This window comes from Terrapene carolina, unplaced genomic scaffold (genome assembly GCF_002925995.2).
Source record: "Terrapene carolina triunguis isolate 2854851 unplaced genomic scaffold, T_m_triunguis-2.0 Scaffold473, whole genome shotgun sequence".
NCBI lineage: Eukaryota > Metazoa > Chordata > Testudines > Emydidae > Terrapene > Terrapene triunguis.
In genome coordinates this window covers 32,201-50,666 of record NW_020664824.1, presented here as the reverse complement: position 1 = coordinate 50,666, position 18,466 = coordinate 32,201, and the positions used below count along the sequence as shown (strand labels likewise).

General features: G+C 50.4%; 2 protein-coding genes across 5 annotated transcripts in view; one reads left to right on the top strand and one right to left on the bottom strand.

Annotated features, from left to right (window-relative positions):
• DCTN1 (dynactin subunit 1) overlaps positions 1–13,721 on the bottom strand; it is a 117,431-nt gene extending 103,710 nt beyond the window's left edge. Inside the window, exon 1 of one of the 4 annotated variants that reach the window (XM_026658600.1) lies at positions 13,637–13,721. The gene's annotated coding sequence lies outside the window, so the exon portion shown is untranslated. Of the gene's footprint in view, positions 1–13,519; positions 13,584–13,632 lie in introns of those variants that run through there. The other 3 variants (XM_026658598.1, XM_026658599.1, XM_026658601.2) reach the window with 3 other exon arrangements.
• Positions 13,722–15,751: 2,030 nt separating this feature from the next.
• LOC113407876 overlaps positions 15,752–18,466 on the top strand; it is a 5,175-nt gene continuing 2,460 nt past the window's right edge. Inside the window, exons 1-3 of the mRNA XM_029913135.1 lie at positions 15,752–15,828; positions 17,758–17,915; positions 18,179–18,345. Of these exons, the coding sequence (XP_029768995.1) occupies positions 17,765–17,915; positions 18,179–18,345 (318 nt within the window). The 5' untranslated portion in view covers positions 15,752–15,828; positions 17,758–17,764. The remainder of the gene's footprint in view (positions 15,829–17,757; positions 17,916–18,178; positions 18,346–18,466) is intronic.

Below are 18,466 nucleotides of genomic sequence, written 5' to 3'. Positions count from 1 at the left end.
TTTAATTGCCATGTTTCTGATCCATTTAATAAGAGTTTGTGACGTTGTGCAGTCTATATGGTTTTATAAAAATATAAGTGAATGTAAAGTAATTGGGATATGCTTCATGCAAAAGGTCTCTTGTAAGGTATCATTACAAAGCTCATAATCTACTGAGTATGATCATCCTATTTGTAGAAATGTACCACTCTTGTATCTAAAACTAGAAATATAAAACATAACTCTGAGGGCCTATTGTAATTATGTAAAGTGTGGGCCATTAAGGATGGTTTGGAATCTTGATGACTCCCATTGTCTGCAGATGGCTGTATTTACCTTTGAGTCTTCCTGTATGTGTGTGTGCTGGCAAGTGAGTAATGAAGTCTTGCAGTGACATGTGATCATGTCACCTGAACTGGAATCCATCTTTAACCTGGTGCTTTTCCAGTGAGGGGGGGTGGAAACCCAGAGGGACAAAGGATTCCCGCCTTATGCAAAAGATATATAAAGGGGTGGAACAGGAGAGAGAAGGGAGGAGCCATCATGGAGAATCCCCTAGATAACACCTAAGCTGGAACAAGAGCTGTACCAGGGGAAAGAATTGTGCCCAGGCCTGGAAGGTGTCCAGTCTGAGAAAAACTTACTGAAGCATCTCTGAGGGTGAGATTATCTGTATTTAGTTTGATTAGGCATAGATTTGCGCATTTTATTTTATTTTGCTTGTGACTTACTTTGTTCTGACTGTTACTACTTTGAACTACTTAAATCCTACTGTCTGTATTTAATAAAATCACTTTTTATTTAGTAATTTACTCAGAGTATATATTAATACCTGGGGGAGCAAACAGCTGTGCATCTCTCTCTATCAGTGTTATAGAGGGCGAACAATTTATGAGTTTGCCCTGCATAAGCTTTATGCAGGGTAAAACGGATTTATCTGGGTTTAGACCCCATTGGGAGTTGGGCATCTGAGTGCTAAAGACAAGCACACTCCTGTGAGCTGTTTTTAGGCAAACTTGCAGCTTTGGGACAAGTGATTCAGACCCTGGGTCTGTGTTGGAGCCAGACAGGAGTGTCTGATTCAGCAAGACGGGGTGCTGGAGTCCTGAGCTGGCAGGGAAAACAGGAGCAGGGGTAGTCTTTGCACATTAGGTGGCGGCTCCCAAGGGGGTTTCTGTGATCCAACCCGTCACAGAGTTATCACTACCGAGGTGAACACTCAGCTCCTAGTCGTCACACAGACATCCCGCTGCCCAGACAGAGGCTTCTGAAGCTCCAATGCCAGCGATGCAAGACCGATCCAACGTAAGACTTTTGACATAGAACCTCCTGTTGTCAACCAACTACCCAAACAGATAAAACTATTCACCCATTCAATGTCACTGCCATCTACATGTAGTGTTGGCAGGTCATTCCTTTCTGTTTTATAGGAGGCACACATAGCTCCTACTATATCATGCATTTTAATAGCTACTCGGGGACCTTGATAACATCGTATAGAAGCTGAAAATATTTATATAAAACCTAGGAGGAAAGTGTCTTATTTGAAAATCAAAAACACAGTTAACCCCCAAATTGCTATTTTCACCCCATTTTTAAATCCCCAAATCTAAAAATAAAAGCTGAAAGATACCATCTTACAAAGGAAGTGGTGGAGGCCTCGTCTTCTGGGTCACTGAAGGGAACACTTCTGCCTTGGCACCTAGTAGGACAGACTACACAGAACCAAAGAGGGCACTCGTTTCTCATTTCTAGAGTTCTAGGACTGGGACTGGGTAAGCACAAAGTTCTGCCTCCTCTGTGACAGAGCCTCTTAAAACAGCGACACCACAAAATGACTAGAACGTGAGCAGCAGTGACGGCTTCCAAATGAGCCTTCAACAAAATCCCTTGAAATCCTGCCACAAAGAGAAAAAATTCCACAGCTATTGAAATAGGTCAAGAATGAGAACAGAGCCATCTGTGTCTCATACTTATGGAAAGTCTTTGCCACTTAAAGGCACGTGTCTCAAGAGCTGAGGCTTGAGAGATTCCAAAGTTTAATACCTCCCAATCTCTCTCTCTCGCTCACACACACACACACCCAGCCAGCCAGCCCAAGAGCCAAAGTGCTACATGGAGGAAAAACTGGATCAGCGTGGAGAGGATTCTGTTCCTTGTAGGAAAGAGGGAAATACAAGAAGAAAAGCAACATGAATAGAGGCGTCTGAAAACAGAGACGGTTCAGGAATCATAGCACCTGGTTAGGCCTGCTGGCTAATAAGCAACACTGTCCTGCCTTGCCCCACGGAGCACCTTGAGAAAGAGAGAAGAGCAGCTGCCAGGAACAGAGGTTTCCCAGGGAGGCAGGAAGACGTCCATCAGTCCATGTTAACCGGTTACACTGCTCAGGCAGAAGCAACAAAATGTTCAACTGGTGGCTAAGGCAAAACAACCGCCAGAGGTAACTCCATTAGGGGAGCATCCTATCTGTAGGTACCTCTACACTTACGGTGGCACTGCACACCCAGCTAGCACAGGTATGTAGACAGTGAGACTTGGTTTAGGCGAACAGACTAGACCAGCGTGGAGCACGTACTCTACATGCCTGTACCCTATGGAATATACCACACAGTTCTCTATAGGGCCGGCTCCAGCATTTTTGCCACCCCAAGCGGCGGGGGGGGGGGAGAGAGGGGGGGAGCCGCGATCGGCACTTCTACCGCCGCCGCTTCATTCTTTGGGGGCAATTCGGCGGCAGGTCCTTCCCTCTGAGAGGGACTGAGAGACCTGCCGCCGAAGAGCCGGACGTGCCGCCCCTTTCCGTTGGCCACCCCACGCACCTGCTTGCTTTGCTGGTGCTTGGAGCCGGCCCTGGTTCTCTACACACCCAAGCAGTGCCTCCCACATCTATACTCCTATTGTGAGCGATGTAGTGTCCTGCTGCCGGAGCCTATCCCCACAGCAGAGAAATGCTCTAGCGAGGGAAGGCTGCCGGGAAATGCTTGCAACACATACATAAGGGACCCTCCACTCCCTTCAACTCAGGCTGGTCACTGCAAGTACTTCCCCTGTAATAGGCAAGCCGAGACCATCTCCTTACCTACGAGACCTGAGCCCTCCCACAGATGATTGAGACAGTCCACTACTACTGAGCAGTCTGCAAGGATCTGGAACAACTTGGCTGGGATCACTAAGGAAAGTGTCCGAGTCAAACCTACAGTTCATAACTGTAGCTGCGGTGGCCAAGAAACTTGTTTCTATAGCTGTCCTGCACAGCAGCCCTGATCGGGGTTTGCTAGGCACCCGACAAACACTCAGGAAGACACAGTCCCTGCTCCAAAAACTCATAATCTAACTCGACACGATGGAGACAAATGGAAGTAGAAGGGAGACTAGCATACATGCAAAGTGAGCAGGGTGATCTTTGGCACATGGTATGTTAGCCCCAGAACTTTAAAAAATGTATTAACTTACTTTTATTTAATTTTATTATGGGGCCAGGTCTGGGGCATTAGCAGGAGTAGGTAGGAGCAAGGGAGTGGTGGGAAGGAAGGAAGGAAGGGGAAAGAGGGGAACTGAGGGGGAAAGGAGAAAGGAGCAGGGAGAGCAAAGCTGGTAGAGGAGGTATTGAGATGGAGGGAGTGGGGGGCAGTCAGACAATAACATCCAGACTCAAATTGTAGACAGCCGTCTGCTGATACAGCGGCCTGCCCAGGGCACACAAAGGTATTAAGAGCCCTTGCTGCTCCCAAGGGCTGGCTGCAACACTAGAAGTCCCTGTTCTACTTTCCCCAGCCCTTTGAGGGAGGGGTGTGTACAGGGATCTGGTGCACTCCTCCCGCCCTTTGAACCTCAAACACGTACAGCCTTTTCTTTCCGATGCTGACACTGCCACAGCTCTCTATGCTTATGTCACTCTGAGACATTAGTGCTGTCGTGTGCTTCGCACAGGGACCAGCTGGAAATGAAAATTATTGCAGAACAATGCTATACATTTAAGCAGTGCTTCATAGAGAGCGCCCACTGCATGGGTGCTGCTCTGTAGTTCACACTGACTCCAATTAGCTTTAGGATGGAGTCCCTGGATAGGTCTATACTGCAACCGCAGTTCATGTAGACAAAGCTGAGCTCGCTCGGGAACCAGAGCAGCGAATGCCAGGGCAGCCCATGCTGAATCTCAAGCTGCCGTGGTTTCACTACTCCAATACCTAAACTAGCTAGATTAATGCTAGCTCAGGTATGTCTACACAGGCTGCAATCCCACCCAGCAACTGCAGTACAGACATTCCCAAAGATGGTTGTTTTGACCTAGAGAGTCCTAAATGGCTGGATCATGGCCACCGAAGAGTCCGCCTTGTTCCATGACCAGTGTAGGTGCTTGAGCTAGCCAACCCTGGTTTCAAAGGAGAAGAGTGCGTGCAGGGTGCATTCCATGAGACTCTAGAACATGCTCCCCGAGTGCTGCTCAGGGCATGAGCCGTGTCAGGTAGGTCTCAAAAGCCTTTTGGGGCTCTATAGCCTATAGGTCACAATCAACAGAATTCCCAGGAACCCCCCATCAGCCAGTGCAGATCACAAGAGTACTGACATCAGGTGCTCCAGCAAAGGGCACTGTTTAATGAGCAGGCTACTGTATATTGCACCGGCTTCAGTTCTGGGAGAGGAAGTGTCCATAAGATCATTTCTGTATTAAGATGTGGGCTACGCTATGAAAACTTCGGAGAACCCTGCTTAGGGCGTTGTGATATTTTGCGTGATATTTACTCTTTGTAATACACAACTAGAGGCCCCAGCCACGCCTCACACACACAAAGGCAGCCGCACCAAAGAACATGCAATCCAAGTATAAAATCAGAGACAGCAGGTGGATACAGATTGGGGGGGGGCCACAAGGGAACACTGAGACGGTAAGTGTAATAAGCAGCAGTCAACAGCATGCCAACTGTCTTGCGTTTTGCAGGCATCGTGGCAGAGGTGAGTTTTAAGGAGAGATTTGGAGGCTAGCAGAGTTGCTTTGCAGATATTTACAGGGAACTTGATATGAAGTATGAAATATACAAATATTTTGTATTTTATGGTATATTTTCCCATGATCCTTAAAAGCCAAGTCAAAATATGTATTTACTACATAGGTTTACATTACCATTCATGACTGAATTAGATAAACTCAAGGCAGAACAAAGTAATGAGGTCATCTGTGCTTGACTCAGTGAGTTTTCTCCCATGACTTGCTTTAATCTGTTCAAACAGGAGTACTGCTACATGACTGACAGCTTCTGCACCTTTCTAACAAAGGAGTAGGTGGCAAAAGCCATAGTTCTACCAGCTAGGGAGATTAATTCCTGCCAGACTTCCTAGGCACACTGAAGTCCAATGGTCTTGATACCAGTCTTGAATTTTCACTCTGCATTCAAGGTTTCCCTTGAGTCAAGAAGTTACCTTCTGAAGCAGGATCTAGCCAGGTGTCTTTTAATGGAGCACTAAATAGGATAGAAGACTATCACAGCAATAAGCACCTTAGAGAACGCCGATAAGAGAAACGTATTGTAGGGAATCATCCTGCACTGACAAGGGAATAGACATGACTGCTCCTCAGTTCACTGGCGAGCAGCGGCAGAATCCTCCCCTTAGACGAGGAGCAGGCTACTGTACCTCACTAGCCCTTCCTTCCCGGGGAGTGAGACCCAAACACAGCCAGGAGGTCATCCGGCTAGACCAGTGGTCCCCAACCTTTTTCGTCTGGCGGCCGCCAGACGACGAGCCACGGAGGAGCGTGGCGGCGGACGAGCATCTGCCAAAATGCCGCCAACAAGCGGCAACGTCAATAGGCGTCGCCGCCGAAATGCCGCCGACAAGCAGCGTCATCCAGAGGCGTCGCCGCCAAAATGCCGCCGATTGTCAGCGGCATTTCGGCGGATGCTTGTCCGCCGGCCAGTACGCGGGTGCACTTAGATGCCCCGGCGGGCACCATGGCGCCCACGGGCACCGCATTGGGGACCCCTGGGCTAGACCCATGTCGAATGGTGTTTTTCCACCAGTGCTATAGATGTGAGTCGTCATTACTGGACCATCACTAACTAGCTCACGTGAGAGGACGGCTGGTCTTGTAGTTAAGGCAGTGGACATGTGGGGTCTATTCTTAGCTCTGCCACAGACTCAGTCACTCAGTTGTTCTCCTGGTGCAGCGTGGGGGATTCACCCAACCTCACAGGGGAACTGCCAGGATAAACTCATCACCGCAGAGGTTCTGACATTTTTCATAACACGGACTACATTTTAAATGGCGAGTGAGCGCCTCTCAGGCACTTCCCCACATTTGCAGTCATAGAACATCCCCGTAGCAACTACAAGAACAATCTATGTGAGGTGCCCCTATGCTAGTGAAGAGTGCCATAGATATTACCCTAAATATCAACAACAAAGCCAAAGCTTTTTAACTAAAAACCAAACCTTAAAATCTCACAGGACATGGGGAGTCCATTGGAGAGAGCAGCTAGCACATTATAAGAGCAACCTAATAATTCAGTCAGCTGAACTGAGCAAAAAGTTTAAGAACCTCCACAAGCGTCAACGTAATTTATTAACAAACAGCAAAATTCTGTCAGGCTACGTTATGCTTAACACGCTATTGGGGTCCCTTGAAATAGCTTCAGCACTTGTCAAACCTCTTGCGGACCTTTCAGCAGCTTGGAGTCTTGCAGCGAGATGCTGGTGTGAAAAACAATTCTAAAAACAACACTGAGTTTCCATCTTTACTGTGTCAATCTGACTCCAGATCAAGTCTGCTCAATTTGCAAGCAAGAAGATGGTTTTTCTAACTGCCAGCCCTGCAAACTCCCCTGGGGACCTGAAAGTCAAGCTGGGTTCTTGCTTGTTCATGCTTCAAAAACAGTAAGACTCTGCAGGCCAGATTCTGCCTTCAGTTACATGTATACAATGATCCTATACTATTTAAAGCCTGCCCTCAGTTACACCCCTCTGAAAACTATGTTTAGGTGTAAGTAAGGACAAACTTTGGCCCTGCAGATGGGGCTTATTAACCCTATAGTTGATGCATGAGCCAGAATAAAACCCAGCTCCCTCTGCTGTCGCTGTGCTGACTCCTGGAAAGTTTGTTACAATATACTTAAGGCAAATCACTGCTAACTCTGACCTACAAATAGCCAGAACACAAGAGGTTAGGGCCTAGCTATTAGCTACAATACTGACAATCAGGTCAGGTACTTTGTTCACTGCAGAAAACCCCAACTTCATCTTAAAATGAGTCTTGATTCACTTGGCACTAGGACCCTGCAGATGAGTGCTGCGAGTCTGCGCTCTGACAAACTGCACCATTTCACAACTTCGGCAACAGCCAGAGCAGCAACAAAGCCAGACTGCAAGCACTGAAGGACAATGAGGTTGTTATTTTTGTTTTCTATTCCTTATGCCACCCATTCCACGTTTTTCTGTTTAGCTAAAACTGAAGCGATCGAGATTGCAATCAATCTATCAGAAGCACCTCATTGAAAAGGTAACCATAGCAACACACGGAGGAACACAGGATGCTGCATCCAAGCTACATCTGTCTGGTAACAGGAGGAGGTTAGTCAATTTCAGCTCAAGTTCATCTCCATCAAAACAACGCACCCATTATTTCACAGCTGAACACCTTTCCATAGTCATCAATAGCTCTGGCCTTTAACCATCTATACACTGTACATATCATGTAACCTTCATTGTTTCTGACTGTATCAAGGGTAAACCCTTTTAAAAATACGCCTACTCTGCTCTGATAACTCCAAGATTTAAAACAACCAAAACAAAGGGTTTCACTGTTCCTTCCTCATTTGGATTTAAAGGATACTGCTGTCAAAACAGAATTGCTTTTTACCTATTAGCCGCACTCCTGTCGTTTTCCTCTGCCCTCTGAAGGATTAATACACATTTTTTAATTCAACTCATCTCATTCAGTGCACTGCTGGTTTTCTGACATGCAACATTATTCTTTATCTTCAAAATACTGAAAAGCTGAAATTAAGGCTCATTTATAGAGGGACCTAGGAAGAGAAGCAATATAACTCGAGAAGAAATCACCCACATTGTAGCATTAACACATACATGCAAATCGTTTAACAACCCAAACAGATAGATGGAGAAGAACATTCACTGGGATGCTGAAGGGGAGATGTGGCTAAAGGTGAATTTTATATCTGAGTATATCATAATCCTCATGTATTTTCTAAATTATTTCTGTTCTGACTCATTTGGTCATATATTATTCTTTAGAATGGTTTAATCCAGACCTCCCAAGCCCTCGGAGGGTAAATGCAGAAACCCCTGCAATTCAGCACCCAAAGGTCCCCATGGGGATTTGGGTCTTTATGATGCATCAGACATCTCACAAATGGAGGCCCAAACCTCCAAACCAATAGCTCCAGAGACCTCCCTCCTAATAACTAGTTATACTTGGCACTGCTAGACCTTTCCAGCAGAGGATCTTAAAGTGCTTTGCATTTCATTTAGCAATGAATCTTCCCCAAACATATGTGAAGTGCGTCAATATTACTGACCCTATGTGAAGTGGGGGGAACTGAGGTACAGAGAGTGACAAATGACTTGCCCGAGATCACCTGGCAAGCCTTTGGGCAGAGCCAAACGGAATCCAGATCGCCCAGGTCCTAGTCTGAGACTGTCCCTCCCACCTACATAATAAATGAGGTGATGTTACAGGACTCCACCAAACACGCTCAGTGAATTTACTGGGCTGCACCTGAATGAATTGGAAAAAGGAGTGAATTTCGGCTCAGAAAAAAGAGCCCTCTACTGGGAGTTTCTCTTAGTAGTCGGTGCAGTGTTCTAGAATGCAGCCATTCAATCAGGGGCACTATCTAGGCCGACACATCCTTGTGTGGCTTACTGCAATTATGAAATGGCCTGATTCAGTCTGGAGTGAGTCCCATTGAAATTGTTTCTTGCCATCAAAGCCATCTGGAGGAAAGATTTAATTTGTAATAATGAGATTTAAGGTCTGTAATGGCATTTACGCAACACGACTGCAGTATGCAAGTTAACTGGGGACAGTGTCTATTAGTCATTTATCTTTGATGTCAAGACACGAGCATCATCAGGCCGAGTTTTCCATTCAGAAATGAGGGTCGTTCACTTGCCGTGATAAAACGATCCATCTGACAATGAAGCAAGCGGAGGGGAGCTCTCTGCTCTCCGACTCATCCATTCAAGGTCTTTGGGAAGAATTGGTTACAGAAGCTGACTCTCTCAAGAGAAGTGCTGGAGGATGAAGAGGGTGTGCATAGGTATCTCAGAGGGGTAGGAAGAAAGAAGGGCATAGGAGGCAGTCAGGCCTCTCAGCTGTGTGCTTTGAGGGAAGGAATCCATGGAAGTGAGCTCTATCAAGGAAGAGTGCAAACAAGAGAGGTCTGGAGGGTGGAGGAGAGAAAGCAGGCCACCACCGACTTGGTAATAGTCAGAGACTCCTTCCCTCTTTGTGTTATGTCGTATCTGTATGGTAGTAGCACCTCAAAGGCCCGGTCAGAATCAGGGCCCCATTGTGATGGGCACTGCACAGGCATATAGGAAAGAAGAGAGCCTGCCACTACCAGCCTCCCCCAAAGATCTGCTATTGTAGATCCTGATAGCTTACACCACTCCAAGTTCCTGCTGAAGAACCAGTGCATTTAACAAGTCTCACTCTGCAGGGCTGCTTGTTTGTGACTCTCATGGAAGGGTGCTCTCTCTCTATCGGAGCACGGGGGGAGGGAAGAGACATTCCTTCCTTCCCTGTGTTAGTAGCACAGAAGGCCTGCTGTCTTACTGCCTCCATCCCTCACCTCTGATAGAAGTCCCCACTAGGCCCTGGGCAAAGATTCAGCGATGTCACCAGAGCAAAGGGCCATCCCCAGCTGCTGCAGTTAGAGGTGTCATCCTTCAGACCAGCATTACACCAGGGTCCCCTCTCCTCATTGCCAGTGACTGTTCACGTGGAAGCTAGAGGATAAGGGGACATTCTCATGCTTAGTACCAGGGTGAGGTACCACTGAGTGCAGAAAAGCTGCTCACAGCGTGACTGCACCAGCAACGTCTACCTCGTTATGTACGAAAGGAGTTACCAAATACCAGCTTCTATTCAAATACCTCATGTGGAGGTTCATGTTTATCAAGTCTTTTAAAGATGACAGCTTACATTGAGCACAGAAGTAAACACACTGGACAAGAACAATGAGGCAGAGCTAGGATGACTGTCTCAACAAGCACTGCTGTATTTACCCAGTGCCCAGATATCAACACTAACACTAAATTACAGAGCTAATCAAAGACCTGGCTTTCAGACACCTACTTAAGCACATAAGAACGGCCACACTGCATCAGACCAATGGTCCATCTAGCCCAGTATTCTGTCTTCTGACAGTGGCCAATGCCAGGTGCTTCAGAGGGAATGGACAGAACAGGGCAATTATTGAGTGATCCATCCCCAGTCATCCACTGCCAGCTTCTGGCAATCTGAACTAGGGACACTCAGAGCACAGGGTTGAATCCCTGACCACATTAGCTAATAGCTATTGATGGACCTATCCTCCATGAACGTATCTAATGCTCTTCTGAACCCCATTATAGTTTTGACCTTCACAACATCCCCCGGCAACAGGTTCTACAGTTTGACTGTGCATTGTGTTATATTTTGTTCTTGTGCCCAAGAAACGATAGTGTCTGGCACAGAGCAGATGTATTTAGAAAAATACACAGGATTGAGGAATCAATGCCATTGGCTAACTAGAGCTCCAACCAACCTGTGCCTTAGGGGACATCTGACTGGCAGAATTCTCAGCCAATCAGAGGAGTAAGCTGCTGTCCAGTTACTGACCCATACCTGTAGAAGTATTTCTCAAAACTATACACCAATAGCCAATAAGAAAGCAGGGATTTGCATGAAGAGCTTCAACGAGCACATATCCACTTGTACGGATGGGATATTATCCTAGGGCTCAGTTTTGCTACTGCCCTCAAAATATGACACTTTTCCCTGCAGCAAATGATCAGTACCTCAACTTCTGCCCCGGCAACATAGGCTCCCCAGGAAAGCTTACCCCATTAAAAAAAAGCACACTTTTAAAGCTTTCCCTCCTTATGAGCATGCTTTCAGATGGAAGTCTAGACTACACGTAAAAGTTCACTTATGCTGGCAAAGATGTGGGGGCCAAGGACTTGTGTTTTGGATTATCTTGTGTTTTGTCCCTTAGAAGAGTTTCATACCAGGAGGCAGGCAAATCTATAGTTCTAGAACGTTGTAATCATAACAGAGTGCCCCAAAACCACTAAAGATAAAGCTTTCTAAATCAACACCTGTGTCAGGAAAAGTGTTTTATACATGTTTCACAGATGCATGTTAAACTTTAATCTGTTTGTTGTTTAAAGCATTCTGAAGATGTTATAAGTGTGAAATGAATTGGAATACTTTTAGTACAAGAGATGCTATAGTCAGATTTGGGTTTCTATGGGCAATCCATAATGATTGTGCTTTTTTGTGATTTTATTACACACTGCAGAGTTCTTGATCACCAAATGCAAGATGTTTGAAAGAATATGTAACTACAGTCAGCAAAATGAAACCTGCTTCCATGCCTTAGATGGGTTGAAGGTTGCAAGCATCCCACCAAGGAAAAAGGTGAATTACACTAAATTTTTAAAAAATTGTAGCAACAAGCAGCATCTGAGTTAAACTGAAAAAAAAATGTGTTTTTTAAAAACTTCTATGCAGGTGTCATTATGTTTAAGAACAATCCTGCTTCTGTACGAGTCTCTGGGGGTATTTTGGCCTTTCTGGATATGCTCTCATTTGTTTTTAAGTTTGCTGATAGGAACAGCTGCACAAAAACAGAATCTGTGTTTCCACAAATAGGTCACCTGCTTGTTACTGTGAAAATAATTGTTACCAGATTGTGGAAATAGTTCATTCATTGACATTTGTACTAGCACGTCTTTTCCTAAACGGTGAAAGAAAACACCTTTCCACATCCCTCTAACAGTGCCACTGCTGTATGTGTGTGAACTGTATCAAAGTGCTGTCTGGACAGCACTCATACAAGTGGAAAGGGCTTTACAAATGAATAAACACCACTATTAATGTTTGGGTCTCCAGGTGGGGCAGAAAGCAAATGAATTAATAAACAAAGAACCTGTTTTCATACAATTATCCCTAGCAACTTTATCAATGGGGAATATAAAGTTTAAATAAAGCAGAATTGTTTCTAACCACACACCGGTTGTGGTCTCAGATGGGAGCCCAGAACTCCAGAGTAATTCCAACTATGCCGATAAGTCACTATGGGGAAATTATTTCACTTCTTTGTGCCTGAGGTTTCCGGTCTATAAAATGGGAACTCTGCCACCTACTTACCTCATAGGGGAAATGCAAGGCTCTATTAATGTCTACACAGCACCTCAAAGAGCATGGTCTACAGCAGGGGTTCTCGAACTGGGGATTGGGACCCCTCAGGAGGTCACGAGGTTATTACATGGGGGGTTGTGAGCTGTCAGCCTCCACCCTAAACCCCGCTTTGCCTCCAGCATTTATAATGGTGTTAAATATATAAAAAAGTGTTTTTAATTTATAGGGGGGGGGTCACACTCAGACTTGCTATGTGAAAGGGGTCACCAGTACAAAAGTTTGAGAACCACTGATCTGGAGGCTAAGTACATCCCTATTAAAGAGAGGATTTTTTTTAATTTACAGTAAAACATTAGCAAAATTCCTGATTTCTGTGCTGCCCCCACATCATATGGGAACCAGATTAGGAATGAGAACAGCTGCCAAAGCATTGGGCGATTCAGCCTCACTCTTTTCTTGAAGCATTTTATGGCCACACTGATTTCGAGAGAGCTGGATTAAGCTTCACCACCACAGGGAGGCAAAGAGAACGCCTGCTGGGTTACGGTGCCCCCTTCCCGCAGAAATGCCAGGGTGAGCTGGGTACCGAGCAATGCTAAGCTTTGCTCATTTCCTTGGCACTTGACCTCTTTACACTACAGAAACCAAATCCTTAAAGCTCTATGGGGTAGGGACGGGAACCCCCCTCCTCCCTGTGTCTGCGCAGCTCCCAGGCCGCCAGGGCCAGAGCCCAACCAGGCACCACTGCAATATCAATACTAAACCTCCAGACAAAAGGCAGGTCTGGGCTGCAAGAGCCACATCAGCAGCCAACAGGAAAACAGGCTGCAAAGAGAAACTTCTGCAGTGCCCCGCCCTGGCACCAACCCGGGGCAGGGAGGTGGGGCTGCCTCATCCCAGCACCAACCCTCACAGAGGGGAGCCCCCCCGCCCTGGCACCAACTCCCCCAGGGGCCACCCCCCCCTTCCCCAGGGGGCTGCCCCATCCCAGCGCCAACCCTCACAGGGGAACCCCCCCCGCCGCCCTGGCACCAACTCCCCCAGGGGCCACCCCATGGGGCTGCCCCATCCCAGCGCCAACCCCCTATCTCCCTGCCCCGCCCCCACAGAGAGGGGGAGGGGAGCCCCGCCCCGCAGAGGGGGCCCTGTCCGGTGCCGCGGGGGGGTCGGTACCTGCTGCCCGGCCGCCCCCTGGGCTGCTCACCCTCGGCTCCGGCCCCCGGCTCCGCGCGCCCAGTCCCGCCCCGCCCCTTGCCCGCGGTTGGCGATCGCGCCGCCTGACGCACCCACACTCGCCGGTCTCCTCAGTGCGAAACTTTCCGGTCAGGCATCGCCAGGGGCAGCCCGCGGGGGTCCTGCGGAAAGGGTCGCGCAGGCGCGGTGAGACGCGGAGGCCAAGAAGAAGCGAGGCGTGAGATCACTGTACGGCAAGAGGAAGGGGACAGAGGGGGCGGGGCCTAGAGCAAGGAGGGGCGGGGCAGGCGCGCGAGAGCCGGGGACCGGGCGGCGGGTGCACTGCTGGGCGGGGCTGCGCGTGAGGGACCCGGTGCGTGGGGGCGGCACCAGGGAGCAGCTGCCAGGGGCGGGGGCTGAGCACCACTGACCAACGCTACTGGGGTCTTGGGCACCAGGTGCTAGGTGGGGGGGAGGGGCTGCAACACACACCCCCCTAGTTCCAGCACCTACACACACCCCTTGTCCAGCACCTACACACACACACACACACACACCCCTTGTCCAGTACCTACACACACACACCCAGTTCCAGCACCTACACACACACACCCCTAGTTCCAGCACCTACACACACACACACACACACCCCTAGTTCCAGCACCTACACACACACACACACACCCCTTGTCCAGTACCTACACACACACCCCCCTAGTTCCAGCACCTACACACACACACACACACACACCCCTAGTTCCAGCACCTACACACACACACACACCCCTTGTCCAGCACCTACACACACACACCCCTAGTTCCAGCACCTACACACACACACACTATATGCTTTCCAGCTGATTTCTAGGGTACGTCTACACTACGAGATTAATTCGAATTTAGATAATTCGAATTTGGGAAACAGATTGTATAAATTCGATTGTGCGCGGCCACACTAAGCACATTAATTCGGTTTTTAACCACATTAATTCGGTGGTGTGCGGCCACACTACACCATTAATTTTAACCACATTAATTCGGTGGTGTGCGGCCACACTACCCCTAATTCGAATTTACAAAATCGATTTTGGTGCTACTCCGCTCGTCGGGGTGGAGTACAGAAATCGATTTTAAGCGCCCTTTAATTCGAAGTAACTGGCTCCGTTGTGTGGACGGGTTAAGGATTAATTCGGATTAACGCAGCTAAATCCGAATTAAAGTCGTAGTGTAGACCAGGCCCTAGTGTCTAGCAAACGCTTTTCACAAAGCGATCACTCCATAGCTGACCTATCCGGCCTCATCCTCAACGGAGACCTGCCCACTCTCAGGAGCAGCCTGGGCGCTCACGTTCATAACTTAGCTAGACACTAAAAATCCTGGTCTTAAGTTACAGCACCGTGTAACCCGCTAGCCCGGCTTTCGGTCCTGTGGCTACAGGGGCAGCTCCTTGAGGGGTCCCTTAGAACATGTGCTCACTACCTATGTTGTGCTATCTGTGGGCTCTTGTATTTAGCTGTGACACTCGGAGAACATTTCCCAGACCCGGAGAAGAGCTCGGTGTGGCTCCAAAGCTTGTCTCTCTCACCCACAGGAGTCGGTCCAATAAAAGATATTCCCTCCCTCCCGCACCTTGTCCCTCTATATCTTGGGACTGCTCGGCTACAAGGTGCTGCCTGTGGCTCTTTAGACAGCAGGAGGCGAGGAGAGGAAACTTTCTCTCCCCTCCCTCGGGAAGGTGGGGCCAGCCAGCCACTGCTGTTGGGACAGGAAGCAGGGCAGCCCAGCTGCTGGGGAGGGCTGAGGTGGGGTGGAGTTGCTGCTGGTAAGGAAGAGGCTGTCACTTTGAAATTGTGGTGCCCGTGGGGAAGAGAGCTAGCCCAGGTTTGCCCTGTCTGTGCTGCGGTCACTGGGATCCTGTCTCTGGCAGCCGCCGTTTGGCTCTGTCGCTGTTTCGTAAGCTGAGGTGGGAACCGAGAAGGGCTGGGAAAGGGTGGATCAGAACCGGGACAGGGGCATGTAGATGGGATTGTTAAAATCGAGTAATGGCAAATTAAACGTGAGAACCCCGCGGTAATAAAACGCCTGGGCAGCTTTCAGACCTCCAGTGGGGATTCAGCCAAACCTCCGGCTCACGCTGGAGGCCTCTGTCCCACCATGTGCTAAACCCAGGGTGGAGGGAATGGATGGGGAAACTGCCCCTGAAAAACATGACGGGTGCGATCATGTCTTGTATTGGACCAGCTTCCGGTGGTGAAAGAGACAAGCTCCAAACAGCTCCAACCACACTGCAAACAAGGAGAGAAACAAAGGTAGAGCTCAGGGGGGCTGGAACAACGGGAATAGTGGAGTGCTGAGAGCCACTGAACCAAACTGTAACCCCTGCATGGGATGGAAACCGCTTCGAGCCAGGGGGTGCGGCCGGCAGCCCCCCTAGATCCAGCACCTATGGCAGAGCTTGGGAGGTCTCCTGGGGAGGGGGGGTGCATGCGTGCCAGAGAGAGCGAGCCTGCGCCTAGAGCCGGGCGGGGGAGTGGAACACAAACACTGGAATAGCACAGCAGCCCAGGGGTTTCCTGTCTCTGGCAGGGGTCAGGGGCCAGGCCTCCTGGCTCTGAGGGACTGGCTCGACCCTGGGGCGCTTGGCCAGTAGATGGGGCTACCCACCCTGCTGTGCTGTGCTGTGCTGTGCTCCAGGAGGAGAGGCAGCCTGCTTCTCTCGCTTTCCTTGAGCAGGTCCTGCTGGAGGGTGCTCCCTGCCCACCCCTCTCCCCTGGCCTTCTGGACCACCTCATCAGGCCCCACCCTGCAAGCCTCCCCAGCACGCCCCTTGAGTCAGCCGAATGACATCCAACCAGTCCGTCTCTGAGCCGCACCCAGGAAACAGCTGTACATGCTCTGCCTCCTTGCCCTCGTGTCCCACCCCGGCCTGCTGCCAGCTGAGGAGGGCGAGGAAGGGCCGGTGGCCAGTCTGTGCTATTCTGGTTCCACAGTCTGCCAGGGAGATCAGCTGGCAGCTCCTCCATGGAGCTCTGAGCATGGGCGCGTACCTGGCGCAGTTCATCACTCCCCTGGCATCTGTTCCTTGTGCAGCTAGAGGGAGACCCTGGCGTGTGTCTGTGGAGGGTGCGTCAGCTCCTTCAGAACCTCTTCCTGAGATTCTGGCCCCACTTCTTCCCACCCCTCCTAATTCACACCCCCCTTCCAATCCATGGCCCCACAAAGTTGTGGGACCTCCTCCTCCACCTCCTCCTGGCGCTGGCCAGGATGGCCATCCGCCATCCCAGGAAGATAAACCTGGAGGTGCCTGTAGGGCCTGTTTCTGCTCTGCAGAGTCATGCCACCGAGCAGAGGTCCTCTGGGCGGCGTCCACCGGCACCTTTGAGGAGCAGCGGGCGCTGGCGGGGGTTCTTTGACCCATTCCAGTATTTTCATTAGTTGTCCCCAGTATTTACTTGTGGGCTGGGTCCGCTGCCCACCCACCCCTCGGTTGAGGGGCGGGCCCTTAGCTTTAGGCAGGCTTAAGCCCACCTCTCCTGGTAACCGCAATGGGACCCGGGACCCCAGCGGCTTCTGAAGCAGACCCAAGAAACCTGCTAGCAGCCAGCCAGAGAATGAGCTGCCCGGAGTGGCAGGGGCGTGGGCGAGATGGCTGGTGGTGTAGGAACGAGGGCGCAGCAGAGATTTGAGGGGAGAAGCAAAAAAGACAGAAAATCTAGGGGAGCAGGGAGAGCTCCTGGTGTAGGGCAAGAAAGAAACCAGGGGAGTGTGAGGGAGAGAGGCCTGGAAGACATGCAGGACGAGAGCCCCAGGGTTAGTCCAGGGCAGAGGTGGAGCCTCCCAGCAGACTGGCCTAGCTCCCTCTTGACCCTGTTAGTGCCGGGCAGTGGGCTGCCCCACAGGGCTTGCTGCAGAGGGCTCTGCACCATGCCCCTGGGCTGTGCGTGCTGCCTCCCCAGCACGCCCGGGTGGACTTGCACCCAGAGCCCTGAAAGGAGGCAGGACAGTCGTGTGGCTGAGGCACAGGGACTGGGGACCAGGACTCCTGGGTTCTATTTCTGATCCTGCCGCGGAGTCGCTGCCTGAGTCCCTTTCCCCATCAGTCCCTGACCCTCCCTGCGTGGCTTCAGTCCCTAATGTGGGCCAGTGCTCTGAGCTCCTTGGCTGGCCGGTGCAGAAAGGGCAGGCAGAGCTGGGGATGTGGGATGCTCCCCTCTGAACCCCTCCTCTCTTCCCCCCAGCAGCCAGATGCCCAAGAAGAAAGTCGTAGCGCCGCTGAGCCGCTTGTGCCTGGGCAACGTGGCCAGGCACATGCAGAGCGTGTGGGTGAAGGATTACAGCGAGAACTACCTCGACGAGTACCAGTTCCGCTACGTCATGGGGCCCTTCAATGAGCTGGGTGAGAGGCAGCCGTGTCCCTCTGCCCCCGCCACCCTCCCATCCCAGAGCATCTCCTGGCCTTGTCCCGCTGGCACCCGGGAGGGCGGGGGACCACCTGGGCACAGCAGGGAGGAAACACGCTGCAGCGCTGACTTCCTGGCCTTGCCATTTCACAACGCAGACACCCTCCTGCCCTGCTGCCCCCTGCCCGCCATGGGCAGCCCCTCTGCCGGCACAGCCCCGTGCCCAGGGAGGCTGATTCTCACGCTGTCTCCCACACAGCCGGCTGCTTAGTCCAGGACCTGCTCCAGTTACTGGGCGAGAGTCGGCGCCTGACGCGGGCCGCACTCCACCTGCTGCTCCTGCCCCACCTGACAGAGCTGAGCCTGCGCTCCTGTCCGGGCCTGGTCAGCAATGCCATCACCCAGCTGATCACGGTGCGGTGCCAGGTACGCAGAGCCCCAGCGACCTCCTGGGGACGCACGTGTGATCAGGAAACAAGGGAAAGGGTCTGAGCGGATGAACTCCTGGGTTCTGTCCCCAGCTCTGGGAGGAGGTGGGGTCCAGTGG